Source organism: Hesperophylax consimilis, chromosome 15, assembly GCF_061612785.1.
Source record: "Hesperophylax consimilis isolate HC1 chromosome 15, BYU_Hcon_1.0, whole genome shotgun sequence".
NCBI lineage: Eukaryota > Metazoa > Arthropoda > Insecta > Trichoptera > Limnephilidae > Hesperophylax > Hesperophylax consimilis.
This window is the reverse complement of record NC_142850.1, coordinates 30,789,895-30,808,150: the sequence shown is the minus strand read 5'-3', so window position 1 is coordinate 30,808,150 and position 18,256 is coordinate 30,789,895. Positions and strand designations below refer to the sequence as shown.

General features: G+C 33.2%; 2 protein-coding genes across 2 annotated transcripts in view; both read left to right on the top strand.

Moving 5' to 3' along the window:
* LOC149417623 (uncharacterized) overlaps positions 1 to 7,266 on the top strand; it is a 46,327-nt gene extending 39,061 nt beyond the window's left edge. The window contains exons 4-5 of the mRNA XM_089640109.1: positions 4,408 to 4,508; positions 5,083 to 7,266. Coding sequence (XP_089496235.1) covers positions 4,408 to 4,508; positions 5,083 to 6,940 — 1,959 coding nt within the window. The 3' untranslated portion in view covers positions 6,941 to 7,266. The remainder of the gene's footprint in view (positions 1 to 4,407; positions 4,509 to 5,082) is intronic.
* Positions 7,267 to 8,482: 1,216 nt separating this feature from the next.
* Gtpx (phospholipid hydroperoxide glutathione peroxidase Gtpx) lies at positions 8,483 to 17,666 on the top strand. Its single transcript, XM_089640108.1, has 2 exons — positions 8,483 to 8,804; positions 16,479 to 17,666. Exons 1-2 carry the CDS (start codon positions 8,612 to 8,614, stop codon positions 16,787 to 16,789), a joined length of 504 nt encoding a protein of 167 aa, XP_089496234.1. The 5' UTR covers positions 8,483 to 8,611; the 3' UTR covers positions 16,790 to 17,666.
* The last annotated feature ends 590 nt before the right edge of the window (positions 17,667 to 18,256 follow it).

The window sequence follows — 18,256 nt, the reverse complement described above, 5'->3', positions numbered from 1 at the left end:
ATATTATGATTTCTTCCTATAACTATTTATTTATTCATTTTCGGGAAATCGACAGTTTACATTTAATCACTTTGTACATAAGTATTATATAGTAAAATAAAGCCAATTATGGATTTCCTCCTTGTGACGTAAATTAAATTTGTGAGAATGGAGTATGAATTAAAAAAAAATATACAAAATAAAAGATTATATAAAACGAAAATTTACAAAACAATACATTTATTGCCATGGAGAGAGGCTATAGATATAAATCAAATCATAATAGAGATATAAACAATAGAGAAATAAACATTATTCACAAACTATTAGAGAAATATTCTTTTATGGACCTCTTTTATTTGGTAAGTTCGCAACTGAAAATATCAAACTTGGATTATTGTAATCACTATTGTAATTATTGCCTAGTCTGTCCAGGCAAGAATTCTGCTTAGAGTTCGTTTTGCTTTAAGATAAACGGAATGTTATTATTAGTCGCAAAGCTTGGGTGGGAAACCAAAGCTTTGGACCCTCAAGCCAATTATCCGGTTATGTTATGTTCTGTCATATGACTGAAAAACTGTACCTTAATAATTGAGCTAATGGGCTAGGGTCCACATTCAATGCTAGTTTTCATGAATGATTGATGATTTTATGAATATATTTTTTATTATTATCATAAAATCGGTTGAATTTTTTATTTAATTTGCAATAGGTACCTACTAGAATAAAATAACATATCAGGGTATCATTAACCATACTAATATCGGTTGTGGCTCTGTCACTCTGTGAGTGATTGTAACTCTCGTTCAATGAACTCGGATTTGTTTTGAATTTGTTTCATGGTCAAAATTGAAACTGATTGTGTCAAGAATCCAAAAAAACGATAAACTAACTACCTACAGTATATTATTTTTTGAACAATAAATTGGACCGTCAAGTTTCAAATTGAACTGTTTAACGGGTGTGGGCTAGTATTAATAATAAGCAATAGTGACACTACTTCTCACCTGTCTTATAACTGCATTTAATATGCACAAAGTAGACTTATTAGATAATATTCTCAATTTGTAACTTAAAATTTTCAAATATCAAAACATTGCAAACTTTTTCCTAAAAGTTTTCGCTTAAAAAATTCCCCTACAATAAACCAATTTGTTCAACAAATCAGTGTGTATCTTGAAAATTGGAATACAATCGTTAAAAATTAAGTAAAAGCCTTCTTCAAAGTTATTTCTATTTCTTAATGAGTCATCACCGGTTTTATAGATAACATACCTTCACGTCATCGTGAGTGCATTTTTTAGAAAAGTCACCTAGACAGTAGTTTCTAATGCAAATATCTGTTGGTTTGTTGCACACTTCTCAGGTCGTTCATCTGTTGGGGTAAAAGTGGAAATAAATGTGAGGCGTGAAGCCAGCTGACTGCTGGCGCCATTAAACGTCGTGACTACAAAACAAAACAGTACGTTCCTCCTACTTTATTGGGAAACAAAGGCAAGTCGACAAAATGCAACGGTACCACAGACATATGAATATTAACGGTACCTACTTACGCTAAATTTCATTTGAGTAAAGATGGAGGATGAGATGTAAAAACATAAATCTTAAAATTATTATTGTTATGTTAGTGAATTAAATGTTTTAACTTGCTAACAAACCGCTTTACTTAATGATATTACTAGGTTGCGAATTCTAGGATAAACATCGAATTTTCTCTACTTTCTATAAATATAATATGCATGTATTATTTATACAACCTTTCGGAAGAAATTTTCTGAATGATATTGAAAACCCTAACAAAATCCGTGGTCTAGCTTAGAAGAACTAAAAGCGCAAACAGACCGACGCGGATAGTGACTTTATTTTAAACTAGCTGACATATACCTGGCGTTGCTGGGAATTGTCCTTAAGAGATTGACATATTTTATAGCAGACTTTTCTGTAGGCCTTTTTAAGTTACGCAATTCCGTTGTAAATTATTTTGATATATCTCATAAGGTTTAGCCAGCGTTAGCAATGTAAGCGCCAGAAAAATATTTTTTTTACGACTCGATTACAAAACATCATCTTTTCTCTATATTTTATAACTATAATATTCATGTTTTATGAGTATAAACCTTTCGGGATAAATTCTATAAATGATAGTGAAAACCCCATCAAAATCAATGGTGTAGTTTAGAAGAACTAATCGTACAAACAGACAGACGCGAAAAGTGACTTTATTTTATACTATTTAGAGGTGCCAACCTATTTCGACACAATGAACGGTGCCTCTATTGTGGCAGGTGTATACAAATCCAAATGCAATGGCCGAGTTTGTAGAGACTTCCAAGTTGAGACCGTTACCTTTTTTATTGATCTGTTTCATGTTTCGGTTAGATTTATTAGTATTATCTTCTTCAATGATGTATCTCATGGATGAGTATAACCTTAAAAAGTTTAAAAAATACGTTATTCCAATAAAATTGAATGTTCATTTACACATTGAGAAAAGTTCAATAAGTGTCCCATATAAATAAAAAATCTTATATGTTTATCCGAGACACTATATAGGTTCCGGTTCCAAATGAATTCTTTAGAACTTTGTAATCATTTAAAAAGGTAGTAGCCATAATTACGGGAAAATTTGTAGAAGATAATATTGCTAATTCTGAATTTGAAATATGAGATTGATGAAAATGACTGGGTGGTTAGAAGGCAGAGATATTGGGTTCGATTCTTAATTAAGATCTTTTTATTTTTCTCTTTCTTATTCCGTTTCATGTTTCGTTCAGACTTGTTAGTATTATTTTCATTTAAAAAAATCGAAAAACGTTTAAACAGTTTTCTACAAAAAATATTAAGGTTTTATTCCTTATAGTGGGTACTTAATGAACGTACTCACAAAAAAATAAAACACCGGAGGACCTTGTCAACATTTAATAAAATATATTTTTTCTTTCATAATAAATTATGATTAGAATGGAATTTAAATGTTATTAGGTTATACATAATCTGGAAATAACTGTCATTATTTAAAAACGTATTTTAAGAAAATCTGTAAAATCTTTTGTAAATTGTGTATGACTTCCATGGATGAAATCATAGCGACGTATCATCTATTATTATTTAATCTAAGTCTTCTAGGAATAAATGGTGCAGATTGGAAATGCATGCTTTGTTCTGCTTTCGACTTACGAAATCGAAAACAAAGACGGAATGTGAATGCTGAATAGTCATTTTTCTTATTTGGCAAACATGTCAATGTATGCAACATTTTAAATTGCATAGCACACATAGACAGACTCATAAAAATCATCACCGAGACCAATGATATAACACCATTGTAAATCCTTACTGGATTACTGCACAAGTGAGTTTTTGCGCAACAAAACATACGTTAAAGCACTAAAAATAAATCAGAAAGGAGGCATGCTGAATATTATACTGTAGCAGGAATGCTAAAATAAAAGCAAATCAACGCCAGATAAATATGCCAAGTGTGTGACAACATTTAGTCTATAATCCATTAAAAAATTCTCTATATGCGGACGCATGGAACTTATCTGAGGTTCATGCACCATATATACTTACTGAGGCAACAAATATATTAAGTCTAAAAACCAGACGTTATGCAAATCTAGTAATACTTAGTTATAATATAATTCATAAATCTATTGATAGCCCATTCTTCTTGGAATGCTATGGCTTATAACTGACTGATATATAATGCTGTTAATTTATTAAAAATCCGGTCAAGTTATTCGTTTTCATATTAACAAAGGGACTGCAGGCCTTTAACGAATATATTGACAGAGAACCGAACAAAGAATCAGTTAAATGCCAATGGTTTATGAGGACGGCAGAACACGTGCTCAATCAAATATTTAAATTAATGGTGACCGGATAAATCATCACATCTTTAAAAAGTTATATAAAGTCATGGAAAGTGATGAAACAAAAACTTTATTAACTGGGTAGGTTAGGTTAGGTTTAAGTTTTTTTTTATTTTGACTTTATATCACTTTTTAAAAGTTTGTTGAATTGTCACTGTGTTGAGTTATCATGGAACCGAAATTAATACAGATATACTGATATTTTGGCATTTCATCGTGATATTTATTAGGAAAAGAAAACGTGTTCTTGATATATTCTGAATGACAAATATTTTATCAGGAAATTGGCATGCTATCACTTTTTAACAGGATAAAAATTCCGACCCTAGTATTTATTTACGAATTAAAGAATAAAATGGTATCCGAATTGGGCTGCGACCAAACTGCACAAATCGGATGAGCCGAAGAAAGTTATGCTTTTTGTGCGCGTTTGATACAAATAATGGTTTATGGCCCATCTCCATTGTTTCTAATAACTATTGTTGGATTGCTGATTTACAGCCTCACGAGATTTCTTATTCCAAAATATTGAAATTTTTTATTTTTGTTTCAGCCTGAGTTGGCTTACTTGACCCTGGTGAAGCAGTTCGAGGGTGGGCACCCAGTTGGACAGCAGCAGGCTAGACCTTCACAGCAACAGTACGTCGTACAGAGGTAAAAAAATAAACTTTGAAACTTACGTTATACCTAAAATAACTAAAAATTTGTTCATCACCTGAAAACTATGAATTTCTTACATTTTCTTTACGAAAGTTCTAGGCAATTCATCCAACAATTTTCAAGACATAAAAGTATTTTTCATATTGGATGGATGGGTCCTTATGTTATGACGAGAAGCTGTATTGATTATTCAATATTTTCAATAGTTTAAAAAAAAAATACATATTTTTTTGAAAATTTGATTGACAACTAGTAACTATGAAACTTCTGTCAAAACAATTGACATACGTACATAGCAAAAACCCAGCTATTACAATGCGTTAAAAATGCGATTATATTATACTGTCGCGATATAATTATTTTTATATCATGTGTTCTTTTGACAGTGCCTTTGAAAATTTAATGAAAATGTATTTCGATAATTGCTTGTGACAATGTTAATAATAAAATATGCCGTTTTCTATTTTCAGCATTGTCCGTAGTGAAAATATAATGAAGAGCACCGAAGTGAAACTTTAATGATTTTCATTACTAAATATGTAAATACATAAATTTATTTTATTTTCAGGCAACCTCAACCAGAGTACGCTGGCCAGCAGCAACTGTTTTCCCGAGAGCCGAAAATTCTCCAATACCAAACTGATAAGCGTCCAGTCTATCAACAGCAGAACCAACTTGTCTTACAGCAGGCATATCAAAGCCAGAGACCACTCGCCTTGAGACCATCTCAACCAGTCAAGGCTGCTCCAGTTCAAGCTTATTACACTAATCAAGCGTACGCCGATAGCGCAGGTCATTCCCTTCACGAAGCCAGAGTACAAGCAGCACTGGCTAATGGTGAAGAAAAACAAGCATATACTGCTCCTCAACATGCCATTCAGTACACAAACAGACCTCTGCAAGACTCTTCGTTTGAAAAAGAACTGGCACAACTAGTAGCTGCCAACCAAGCTGTGGAGTACAAAGCTAAAGCACAACAAAAGTCCCAACGTCAACCACAACCACAGCATCAACAAGCCCAGGCTCAAGCTGCATACTATCAACAGTACCAAATCCCTTACAAACAAGAATTCCTTCTTCAACCCGTCAAAAAACAAGAATACGCTTTTATGAGGCAGGCAGTTCAAGGAGCAACCAAATACGTTGCTCCAACCATTTTAGCCAGAGCAAAGAACCCCCATCCACAGCAGCAACAACCACTGCCTCAACAATATTTAATTGAAACAACTAAACCAGCTGCCCCTCAGAGTAAGCCAATCGCATCGAAGCCAAGACAACAACAACAACAACAATACATCCAAAGCCCATCGGAGGAACCAAAATACTTTGCTTACCAAACTTACCCTGAAAACGTAAACGCAATGAAAATTGTACCAGCTCCCCAATTACAGCGTATTCAACCATCTCCCCAACCTCAGTACCAGTATAAGCAAGTTGCTTCCAAAGAATCCCAACAACAAATCCCACCAGAATACCTCCAGTATTATCAGTCAATTAAAGCTCAAACTGAAGAACCCGCAAACGATTCAAAGCAATACCATAGATTGGCTCAAGCTAAAGCTCAACCAAGTTCTCCTTCTTATGTAGCACAAGCGCAACCTGAATACATTGATAATTACGAAACTCAGACAAGGCTCGAAGAATCTGCTAAATATGCAACTTATTCCGCTCCTAAAGCCCAGCAACCTCAAAAATCTCAGCAATATCATCAGTCTCAGCAACCGCAGCAGTATTCCGCAGAAGATGATCAATTAATTCAATCACTCCTTGCTCAGTCCCTACAGAAATCTCATCAAGGATTATCTGGATTTGCTTCTGATAAGGCTATCGCTGAACCAAAACCAAAACCCCAACTCACCAGCGCTTCACACTCTTCGATATTTGTGACAAAATCACTTGCTCCAAAGAAACACAGTCATTCCGTAACAATTGAACCATCCCCAAGCACAGAGCAGGAAGAAGAGATCGCAACTGTAAGACTTCCTCCCCCAAAGAACAACAAAGTATACACACAAGAAGAATTCCAGGCATTGGTTGAAGCTGGCTATTCCGTAACACCAGTTCCAGTAAGAGATGACGATGATTATCAGCCTAGTTTTAGCCCAGCGCCTGTAAACTATCCCGGACACAGTCAATACCCTGCTTATCCTACAGGAGCCTCCGAACCAGAAGCTAAGAAGCCTACCGAATCATACGCACCAGCAACTGCTGCTCCCCGCAAGCGAAAGCAGAGAAGACCTGCAGCTATTCGTCCCCAGCAACAACAATACAGATACGTTCAAGACACCCAAGCAGAAAGCGAATCTCAAGACAGAGCAACCTACGCTTCACCTAGCGAAGAAACAGTACTCAACTACGGAACCAGGAAGCACAGTAGAGTCAGGGGAAGCGCCGCACACAGAGATGTCACAGATTCAGAATCATAGAAACAAAGTCAAGTACTTAAGTAAATTATGTACGTAGGATATACTCCATAACATGCCACTCAATATTTTAGGAATGGGAGCAAAACGATTTCACAACTGCTGCAAACTAATAATAATATTATTTTTGTCGCGAAATCTAACTATTTTTTGTGAACGCAGAGTGTAAGGGTACTGAAGCGACTGATGTGTGTGAATTTAATATATAAATTTATTATAGCTTTATCCAATTTCTTTGATAAGATATTTGTATATAGTTATTAGATTATCGATCTTTGTATGATAGTTAAAGTGACAGAGAACTAATGTAAAATAAATTATTAAAACTACGGATGCTTTTTTCTCGATTTTCCCCTTGAATTTGAAAAATAACTGGGCATATTCAACAAAATCCAAGCTCACAACATGCGGATGCGATTTTTCAAAATTGATTACACGGCTGTGATGGCCGCAGCTAGTAAAACTAAGAGAACCGCGTTTTGGGAACCTCGGATAGCTGAAGAGATTGGGAGGCAAAAAATGAAGACATGGCATATATGATAAGATACCTAATACAAATGCTGGGAAGGATACGAAGTTTCGATAAGATGTTCGAGGAGCATTTGTTGCTAACCAGACACCAAATAATAAAAATCCCATCTCATCATGAATGTTACAACTTCTAATACAGCAATATTGACAAATTCATCAATCGAAAATCACTATTAATTCTAGAATTCTATGGAACGCATGCCATGTCAATAAGATAACAAGTTTTCGCTTTTTTATTACCTGGCTGAAGTCCACACATTTAGTGAAGCGGTCGACAAACCCTGAATTACGAACCAAATCGGGTGCTTTTTAAATATAAAAATTATTTTTATTCTCAAACATTTTCCACCTAATTATTTTGTAGAAAAATTACTCTCTTTTATCTTGAGCGACAATTAATACAATTAAAATTTATAGAGCAGTATTTTTTTGTATCCCAGACAAAACTGTCGAGCGGTGTAATCTGATATCTATCGTGAAAATAACTTTAATCTTTTCTGTCTAAAAATAACGCCATGATTTCAGGTTTCATTGTAATTTATATCAAAAGCTTTGGAGCATTTAAATATTTATAAACTTTATGAGATTAAAGTAATTAATTAATATGTATAAAGTGAAAATCTGTTAATCCTACGCACGAAAGGGTGAGCTTCATCTTCATGAAGTTTATTTACTTTATTTAGACCAACCTTTTCGGTCTGGAATTTCTTGTTTAAGTTGAATGGTTTTTGAAAAGAGCAAGACCAGTTCCACCATGAGCTACGTAGTTTTGAAAAACCCAGTTTACTTTTAAATAAGACGTGATGTCATAAGGGTTGTTCCATATTATAGATAAAACTGTTATTGTATATTTTTCAATGTTTTCGTTGAAAATTTGGCATGCATTGCGAAAAGTATTTGGTTTTGTTTTTGGAAGGTTTGCTGACCCCTGATAACTCAGTATCTACTTTGTCTTATTACGTGTGACGTAACCAGCTGACTGTCAGACAAATAGATAAATATACTCATCCGCTAAACGCTGTATACATACTTTTTGTAAACTCCCACCGGTCGCATCTCGCATCCGTCGATCAGTCTGCAAGAGTACCTTGCGTGTTGTTACTGTTTTTAGGTTATCTGTTAGATAAATTATACCATAAAATAATGGCGGAAGTCGACTACAAAAAGGCAAAATCTGTTTACGATTTCACTGTCAAGGACATTAAAGGCAACGAAGTGAGTTTGGAGAAATACAAAGGCAATGTGTTGATCATTGTTAATATTGCTTCCAAGTGCGGTTTGACTACCACCAACTACAAGGAACTTACTGAGCTGAAGACCAAATATGAATCACAAGGTAAGTTTTTATTATTATTTAAACAGTCTATAGTCGATCTTTGTTTTTTGTTATTTGAGGTTAGTTTGTATGAATCATGTTTACGTGTATCCATAGCTAAAATTACATAGTTTCATCGTACCTATTGTTTACTACTATGTGGTAAAATTGACAATTTACCAATCAATCGTGATATTTCTAAAAGTACATACTTATTGTGTAAAAAACATGTTTTAGCCTGTAATCATTTCAATTTCATTAATTTTCTCCTATTCCGCCTCACTCTTAATACGCAATATTTCACTTTCAAATAAATGGATTTAGCTTTATTAATTCAAAACATGATTTATTATGTCGGGGGAGACGGAAATATACGCACTTTTAATTTTAATTTCGTTTATTAAGTCACTTACGCGATATGTCAATTAGTATGCGGCGCCGCCGAAAGCGACTATATTCATATCAAGAGTTGGATTATATTCATAATATCGTAATTCATACCTACAAAATATTTCATAGACACTGCTGCCAACCAAAAAAAAATTAGTATTGCCATATAAAATAAATAATATCATCGTGTATAATTAATCCATATTAATATGTAAGTCAATGTATTATTTATAACAAATAATCAACATATAATTAAATAAAATAACCCGAATAACAAACAAATAGAATAAAATGTGATTAAACGTATTCCGTTTAGGTAGTTTAGGTTAGGTTAGGTTAGAACATGGAAAATAGGTATTAAAATTAAATCACAAACAAGTCTATACAAACCTAGCGTAGCCCACATACTATTTGAAAACTGGGATGTAACTCTAAAGGGGACGCGAGCAGGCGTTATTAAAGGGGCATTTTTTTGCTATAGAAAATCACAGTTAGATTAGGTTAGGTTATATAAATATATTAATTTAATATATTCAAGATTTTATTTTCTTTAACTGAATTAGTTCGTAGGTAGGTACTGTACCTAACCCGCACACTGGCTAGGTAAATAACTAGTTGTGGTATTTCCGGCAAATGTCACATTATTTTGTTTCTTTGAAATCTCGTGTGACATATCGCGTAAGTGACTTAATAAACGAAATTAAAATTAAAAGTGCGTATATTTCCGTCTCCCCCGATATAATAAATCATGTTTTGAATTAATAAAGCTAAATCTATTTATTTGAAAGTGAAATATTGCGAATTAAGAGTGAAGCGGAATTCGTAACCTTTACCTCAATTTCTGTTATAATATAGTCCCATATAGATATACACATTGACAGGATAATAGATATTATTTTAAGTAATACAAGTAAATCTAAAAACAAACAATTATGAAAGGCGCTTGGTGCTGTTAGGCTGCGGTCACCACCGTGTTGTCGGAGACCATTCGCCGTATCCTGGCTCCAGTGACCTGGTGACTCAGCACTCTCAGCAGGTCGGTGAATCCATTCAATCCTAGTAAACATTGTGGATAACAGCAGCGCTATTCTGTATCCAAATATAATTCTGCAAGATTTATAATATTCGATTCGGAGACGTTACATCGAGCAAGTTCGGTAGTGACACAGTGTCTCAGTGTGTCACACGTACTCGTATATGTATAGTGTATTACAAAACACATTGATCATGGTTTTTTTACATTATTACTGAATTTGTAAAATCTGCGGAAATCATTTGAGACACTAAGCGACACTTTTTCTTTGTGGTTCAATATCGCCATCGTCGTGAGTAGTTTGTTTATACCATCGTCCATCAATATATTAACGACTATAATGGTTGTCAGTTGTTTTAGAGGTATAAATCTAGATACAAATTGATGTTTTTGACTTTTGCATAGCGTGACAGATAAGATAATTATCATCGTATAAGATATAATCATTAAATAAATTATTTATTTTGTAAATTTTGGTGTTTCACTCGGTGTTCGTTATAATAATACACGTGCGATTTTTTTTAATGATTTTTTTTAAATGATATACTAATGTTTATAAGACAAGGTTTTTATGAGCAATAATTATTCCCCTGAAATACCATACCAATTGAAAATCTCCCGAGATAGAATAAATGCCGCTGACGTGAATTGAACCCGGAGTCATCTGATATCCGGTCAGCTGCTCTAACCATTAAGCTACGTAGGCTTATTCCAAACCCGCCAAATAATTTAATATGGATTAGAATTTTTCATTCAACAATTATTGCTTATTTGTTTTACCTGAATACAACCAACTTTATTTTTGTAGGAAAGTATTTGTTGGTTCAGAATCTCTATAGGAATAGGAATAGAATCTCCCAATAGGTTCAGACATTGTACTTCCATTTGTTATTCTTTCTTTAGAGATTTTTTAAATCTGAAGGTGTTTTTACGGCAAATAGTTATTACTTATAATAATTTATAATTTTTTTATCAACCGTTAGTTAATTAAAATGTTTCATCGTAGGAATACGATGAACGGCTTTGTTTATCAACAAACATTCATGCCGGTGTTTTTAGCAATTGATATTTTTTATTTCATTTGTCATTAATTAATGACATATACTTGAATTACTCATTTAATAATAAAATTTACTTAAATTTATCACAAAATAATAAAATGTACTTGAATTTGTTATCAAATTATAACATTTACTGGAATTTGTCATTAAACAATAAAAAAAAATTATACGAATTTTTGCTAAACTCAATGACATATTATGTCGAAGTTGGCTAAAATAATAATATATACTTTATATGAATAGATTAAGATGTCTGTGGTATGAAGTGATAAATTATTTTCGTATTCAAAATACAAAAAAATGACGATTTTTTCGCTTGTCAGCGTGTTTGTTGGTTTAGTAAATCCACTCGATAAATTTCCTGAGATAACGCAATCTTTCTACACGTATTGGATAATTATTTGTCTGTTGCCGTATTATCAGCTTATCTTATAGTTCGATACAATCATTTTGAAATATGCGTGCACTCTTATGCCCAGGAGGTAAATCCCATGATGCAAAAAATATTCAATTGTCATGATTATTTTGTTGATTTATTTTTTTTATAAAATAAACCCAACATTATTTATAATTGAAAGGATTATAATATATTATAATAAAACAAATAAAAAACTTTATTCCACTTAATTACATGAATATCGGTCTCAAAAATAGAAATATTTGAAAGGATTATAATATCATATTTGTGACACAACGTATTTATAAATTGTTTGAGAGATTTTTTATGAAATGTAATATGAATATTTATTTTTCGGAATAACTTTATTGAGTAAAACCTCAAATTGTGATATTTAAATATTGAAGACAATATAAGTGATTTCTAAACGAAAATCTGAAACAGAAAAATCAGAAAAGGAAACGGTCACATCTGGGACTCGAACCCAGGACCCTTGTCTTTCCGGGACAGTGCTCTACCAACTGAGCTAATGGGACCCTATTCCCCTCGGTCACTTTCAACTGTATCATACTTCGAATAAGAACTACTAACATTGTCTTCATTTTTTCACCGCACATTTTTATTGGCAACTATCTTTATGTATGATCGCAAGATTCAACCCGAACTTTTTATTGTAATATGTATTATGAAATTTAATAAAATAAAATGAAAGTATAAATTTATTATACAACAGTATCAAATCTTCCTAAAAGCTACTTGGAAACATTCTTCAACCGGTCTCTCAACTCATTGCCTTGCGTTACAGTGGGAGAAATATATATTGACATTCGTCACTTCTGAACACCCTGATCCTTAGATTCCTACCCTACCCTCAAACCTTTTACCTTCCCAGAAGTTCCTCTCCTTCCTTTCCTTAAAAATACCCTCCACACAGCATCACCAAATATGACACAGGCCAAGAGGGAAATTATTTCATCAGGGCCTCCTGTGTGAAAAACTCCGAATCTTTCATGTAAATACTAGCTGTCCCTGGCGTTGCCCGAGCTTTACATAGAGCTTTTCAAAATCAGTATAGTTTTCAGAACAGCAATTTACTCGAACTTTGCACACTTGAAAGTATCAAAAAAGAAATTATTTTTTTTGGACAGTGAACAAGTTGTTCACAGTTCTTCAATCTCGGAATAAAACTATGGATTTGTTTAATAAAAAAACCCACACTCTTCTTCATTAAATATATTGATAGATAGGTTAGATTGGTTGTAGGTAGATTTTGATAATTTTATAGTAGAGTAATAAATACTCGCATGGCGACGACACGTTGATTTTTTTTGTAGACCACTTTAAACAGCAATGAAAAAAGAATTTAAATAACTGAAACGCGTGTTTGAGAAATTGACTTTCATTTCATTTTGCGTTATATTACTGTCGATTAATCGAATAATCGATAACGATATATTGCAGAAACGTGCACTTATAATATCGCGTGTTTTCAATTAAAAACTAACATTGTTCATAGAAGCGTTTACAAAAACATTTCAAGTAGGAAGAAAGAATTCATTGGCAACGGGAGACTGTTTCTCTTTTTAAAATGATACGTAAAAATATATTTTTTTTAATAATTATTAATATATTTCGAGTAAAATAAAAAAAATGTTCCGAGTGAAGGTTGACCACATATTTCCTCCAAGGTCCACAATTGAACGTTATTATACAGAAAGCATCCAACACGCAATTTATTAACCGCTTAATGCTTTTGAACGAGTCACGCTCGCGCGCTAAATCCGTTCCAATTTCTGCTAGCCCGAGTGACGCTCGCCGGTTTCGACTCTTGCGTTCTATTTTTAGCTAACACGAGTAAGGCTCGCAAAAGTAAGCGATGTATTTTACGCAGTTTGCCTCAGAGATCGGTCGTCTTTTTGAGCTGCTTATTTCGTTTTTACCATATTGTTTTCACATTTTCGTGAATGAACGCAACGTTTTATTTAACCTGATTTTTTTAAAACACTTTTTTATATAAAAAAAAACATAGCATTAAGTGGAAAATTGAGTTTATCTGCTGAAATCTACCAAGCTCCAAATGCAACAGGGTTTTGACAATTCATTTTGAACCAACCCATATTTAAGTTATTTGACTCAAATTGGCCTAAAAAACGTCATATTTGTTTGAAAGTATTTATTTATTCACGCAGTCGCAATATTGTTGTCACATTTCATAAAACCTTCAAACCCACATAATTAAAAAGTGCGCCTTAGATAATACCTCGCAAATCATTTCGTTGATCCAGATAAAACGAATTACCAATCTCTTGACAGATCAACATTTTGTAGAAAGCATCCAAACATTAAAGTGTGGAATAACATAGGAAAAGTAACAAACAAGGAAAATAAATTATGTGCCAACTGTAAAAAGGGCAAATTAATAATTCCAACAATATATTCACGTCTAGTAGACAATTCATCTTTTTTTACCTAAACCATGTAGCTACGTTCGTGTCGGGACTTGACCGAGTAATGAAATAATGATAATAACGAATATTGAATGTTATTTTTTTATATATTTAAATGAAGGCAAATCACGTCAATCATAGAATTATGCTGTGCATTTTTTTAGTTGGCTTAGTAAAAAATCTGTTTTATTTGATGATATTTTAATTGTATTCATTAAACAGTTTGTTGGTACATTAAAACGACTTCAAAGTTGATCGATTTAGGTAATTTAAAAAAAAATAATTTTGCTTCGAATTTTAGCTATTTAATACAAAAATACGAAAACTTGTTTGCAGTGGTTGAGATATTGTCCATCAAATTCCTATCGACTCTTCCTCAGTTTCGAATGTTTGGGGTTAGAAGCTTTCTACACAACTATGTCCAATTATTGTATATAGATTGTCCATAAAGCAGCAAACCTGTTACATATATAACAGGCATGAACTAGTAGCGGAAGAGTGTATGCTATACGTGAATGCAGTGTAAATGATATCCGTGAGGCGTGCGTGCGTAACAAATTGAATGATTGTAGGTTTTAATTTATTATGAGATCAGATAAGAATGTTAGGCCAATGTAAGAGCAATGAACTAGATAAATAAATGATCGATAAGATAGTTTGGACAGATAGCGAATGGGTGAAGAAAGGAGTAACTGGGATAAACGTGACGCGTAAATCAATGAAATAAGAAATCGGTATTGCCCCGGAAAGACACACCATCAAAAACAAACACACCTTACGAAGAAAAAGAACTAAACACAAGTTTTACTCGTAACAAAAAAAAATTGACCGATACTTTGTCACAAAAATATGCACCATGCTACCAGAAAACATTACAATGAGTCCAACAAAGAAAGCGTTAAAAAAGTTTAACAATGGATTAACTGACGGCCTCCGTGGTGGAGTGGTAAGGCTCTCGATTAGCAATCTGAAGGTTGCCGGTTCAAATCCTGGCGTGCGCAACTAAATTTTATTTGATTAACTTGTTTAATTTCACAAATTACTCATTTAAAATACTATACAGTACATTTACAGCATATTACATTGTAAATCTCTCAGTATAGCCCTGGTGTAAGACCACCATTCAGAATTGAAACTAAAATTGAAATTGCTTGAAATGACTACTTCCCCACCTTATTTTTCTACATTTCCTACCCCTCTCCACTACCTTCAGCCTCCCAACATACCTCAATAGGAGATGAAATTGTCTCACTGACTCCAGACGATTGGGAACACTTGGAACTCTTGTACGGTTTCACATTAAAAAAATTAAACAATTTCACCCGATTCCTTGGCATTGACATTATTAATATTGTGTAAAACCTTGCTTTGTGATCGTACGGTATTTTTTAAATAAAGACGAGTGTCTTTGGCGGAAGGGCGTGTGGATTTTATTTTTATGCAAATCTACAGAATTATTCCGAAACTGATGATTTTTTTGCAAACTTGACCTTATTAGATGATTTTATGTATGTCTTTTTGTGAGATACTCTCAGTTTTGCTCTGGTGTGAGACCACCATTCAGAATTGAAACGGCTTTAGCCGTGTTTAGTGACCAGATATGGATAGGCAGATACTTCCCAACCTTCATCTTTCCCATCTCCTTCCCCTCCCCACTTCCTGTTGCCTCACAACATACCCCTATTGGAGTTTCCATAGTTTCACTCACTGCAGATGGTTAGAAGTAGTTGGGACTCGCGGTGTTTACATGTAATGAAGATTAGTGATGTTTTGTTGGTTTTTGTGGTAGCGATCGTAATTTTCAGTAATTAAGTTAAATGAGCAGCGCATACTTGAAAAATCAGTGCAAATTTTGAAAATGATAATTAATTTAACTTTCCTTTCAAATTATAGAATAAAGAATAAAACTAGAAATGCCTTTCATAGAAATTTTAATGGAAAAAAATATTGGAGTTAGTCTGTCTCACTTACACGGCCTGACATCGTAGATCTCCATCCCATTTGAATTTCGTGAACGCATTTTTTTTATTTTTTTATTTAAACGTCTAATGGGCAAATACGAATACTCGTATATAGTTCACGAAACACACCCCCGAGGCATTTCTTGTATATATTTAAAAGATTAAAATATAGAATATATAATCTATAACTTATCTAGATTCTTCACGCAGTCAGGTTAAATTTTGAAAATGACACATAAATTCAAAGCAAATTTGAGTTCTAGAGTTCATTGAACCAGAGTTACGCAAGACGCATGCACAACCGAAATAAGTTTTTTAGATAAAAAAAAATGATGTCTTATTTAATATTTTTTGTATCCTAGTACCTTAGTGAATTAAATAAAATTAATGTGAATTTTTCTTCCAGGACTCAAAATCCTGGGATTCCCCTGCAACCAGTTCAATGGCCAGGAGCCAGGAAACAGCGAAGATATAGTCTGCCATCTCCTCTCCTCGAAGGCAGAGTTCGGTGACATCTTCGAGAAGGGAGACGTGAACGGAGACAAGGCCCAACCCCTCTGGAAGTACCTCAAGCACAAGCAGGGTGGCATTATGGGCAGTTTCATCAAGTGGAACTTCACCAAGTTCATCGTCGACAAGAATGGACAACCGGTTGAGAGACACGGACCCAATGTTGACCCCAGCTCGATGGAGAAAAATATTGCCAAATATTTGTGAGAAGAAAATTTTTAATTTGCGTTTTTGATGTTGTTCTACAGACTGATTTTCTTTCTCGTTTTGACTTTGAGGAAGCTTTTGTACTGAATTGAAATAATTGTACATTTAAAAAAACTAACTGTTTTTAAAACAGTTTATTTATGAACAATTCTGCTGCGTAATTATATTTAAGCGTGGCAGCTGTGTATTATTAAATAATAATAAAAAACTTAAAAATAAAATTGAATTCAACAAACTAACTAATAACTTTGTATTCATTCAAGTTACAAATTTGTGAATGTTTGAAAACATTTTTTAGGTACCTTTGATTATTTTAGGTATTTTAAGGTATTTTTGAGGTAGGAAATTATTGTTTAATATTTTTCCTGTGCAGTTCATAGTAACATGAGAAGATAATATGAGAAAGGTTTGTGATTGGTTACAGGTTAAAATGACTAGTTGAGCTATTAGCTTGATGCATTGTATTAGCTTGATGCAAGGGGTCAGCTCTATCATTGAAATGGGGGGGAATTCAAACCTGGGAGGGGGGTTGCAAGGTAGAATAAGAGTATTATCCTCTTATTCCCTCATAAACTCCCCCTCTTCTATTCGTCCTTGGCTTGATCTAAAAGCAAAACAAAGTAGACGAAAATAGAACTAATTTATTTAATGTATTGAAAAGGAACATTTTCTGTAAATAAGCAACAATTAATTATCTGTAGACGGTCGTTCACATTTTATATTGAAGTCGTGTTGTTATATAAATATTTTTTTACTTTTAACTAGGCACTTATTTTGACCTTAATTCATTACTTTTGTACACTAAAACAGCCGCTTGACAGACGCCAATGCCAACTTTGTACACACTTGTAATGTTTTTGAACAGGGTGTCCATGAAACCTATATAACAATAATAATAATATAACATATATTATACATTTTGTGTTATTTCATTTCGAGTGCGCATATATACCTACGTGTTTGTAAATAAGTCAGAAAGTGTAATGAATTTAACCCTTCAACCCTTTCGGCCTCAGAAGGACATAACTAGCCACAAACATCATTTTCCATTAGAGCCTCTCAAGGACATATCTGACCGGGGCATCCATACATTAAAACAAGTATTTAAATATTTTTTTCTATAATGCGTAGATGCTTGATTTGCTCATCATAGGAAAGATAAATAATTATTCTTTTCAGTTTGTATCAAGTATTTATAACGATTGACATGGATAAAATAAATAAAAAATGTCAAAGTGCATGATAACGAATCGGCAGGATTTTTCATTGTTTATTTTATAAACGGCATAAATTAAGTGACAGTTTTCTTACTAATTACCCCCACAAAAAGAATGTGTTCTATACATATTGAATTATTACAAAATTATTTACGTTCCCAGACAAAATGTCTCGGTAAGTTTTTTGGTTAACATTTTCATGTTTGACATTTAAAAAATATTATTTATAACTATCAATGTTATTTCAAAT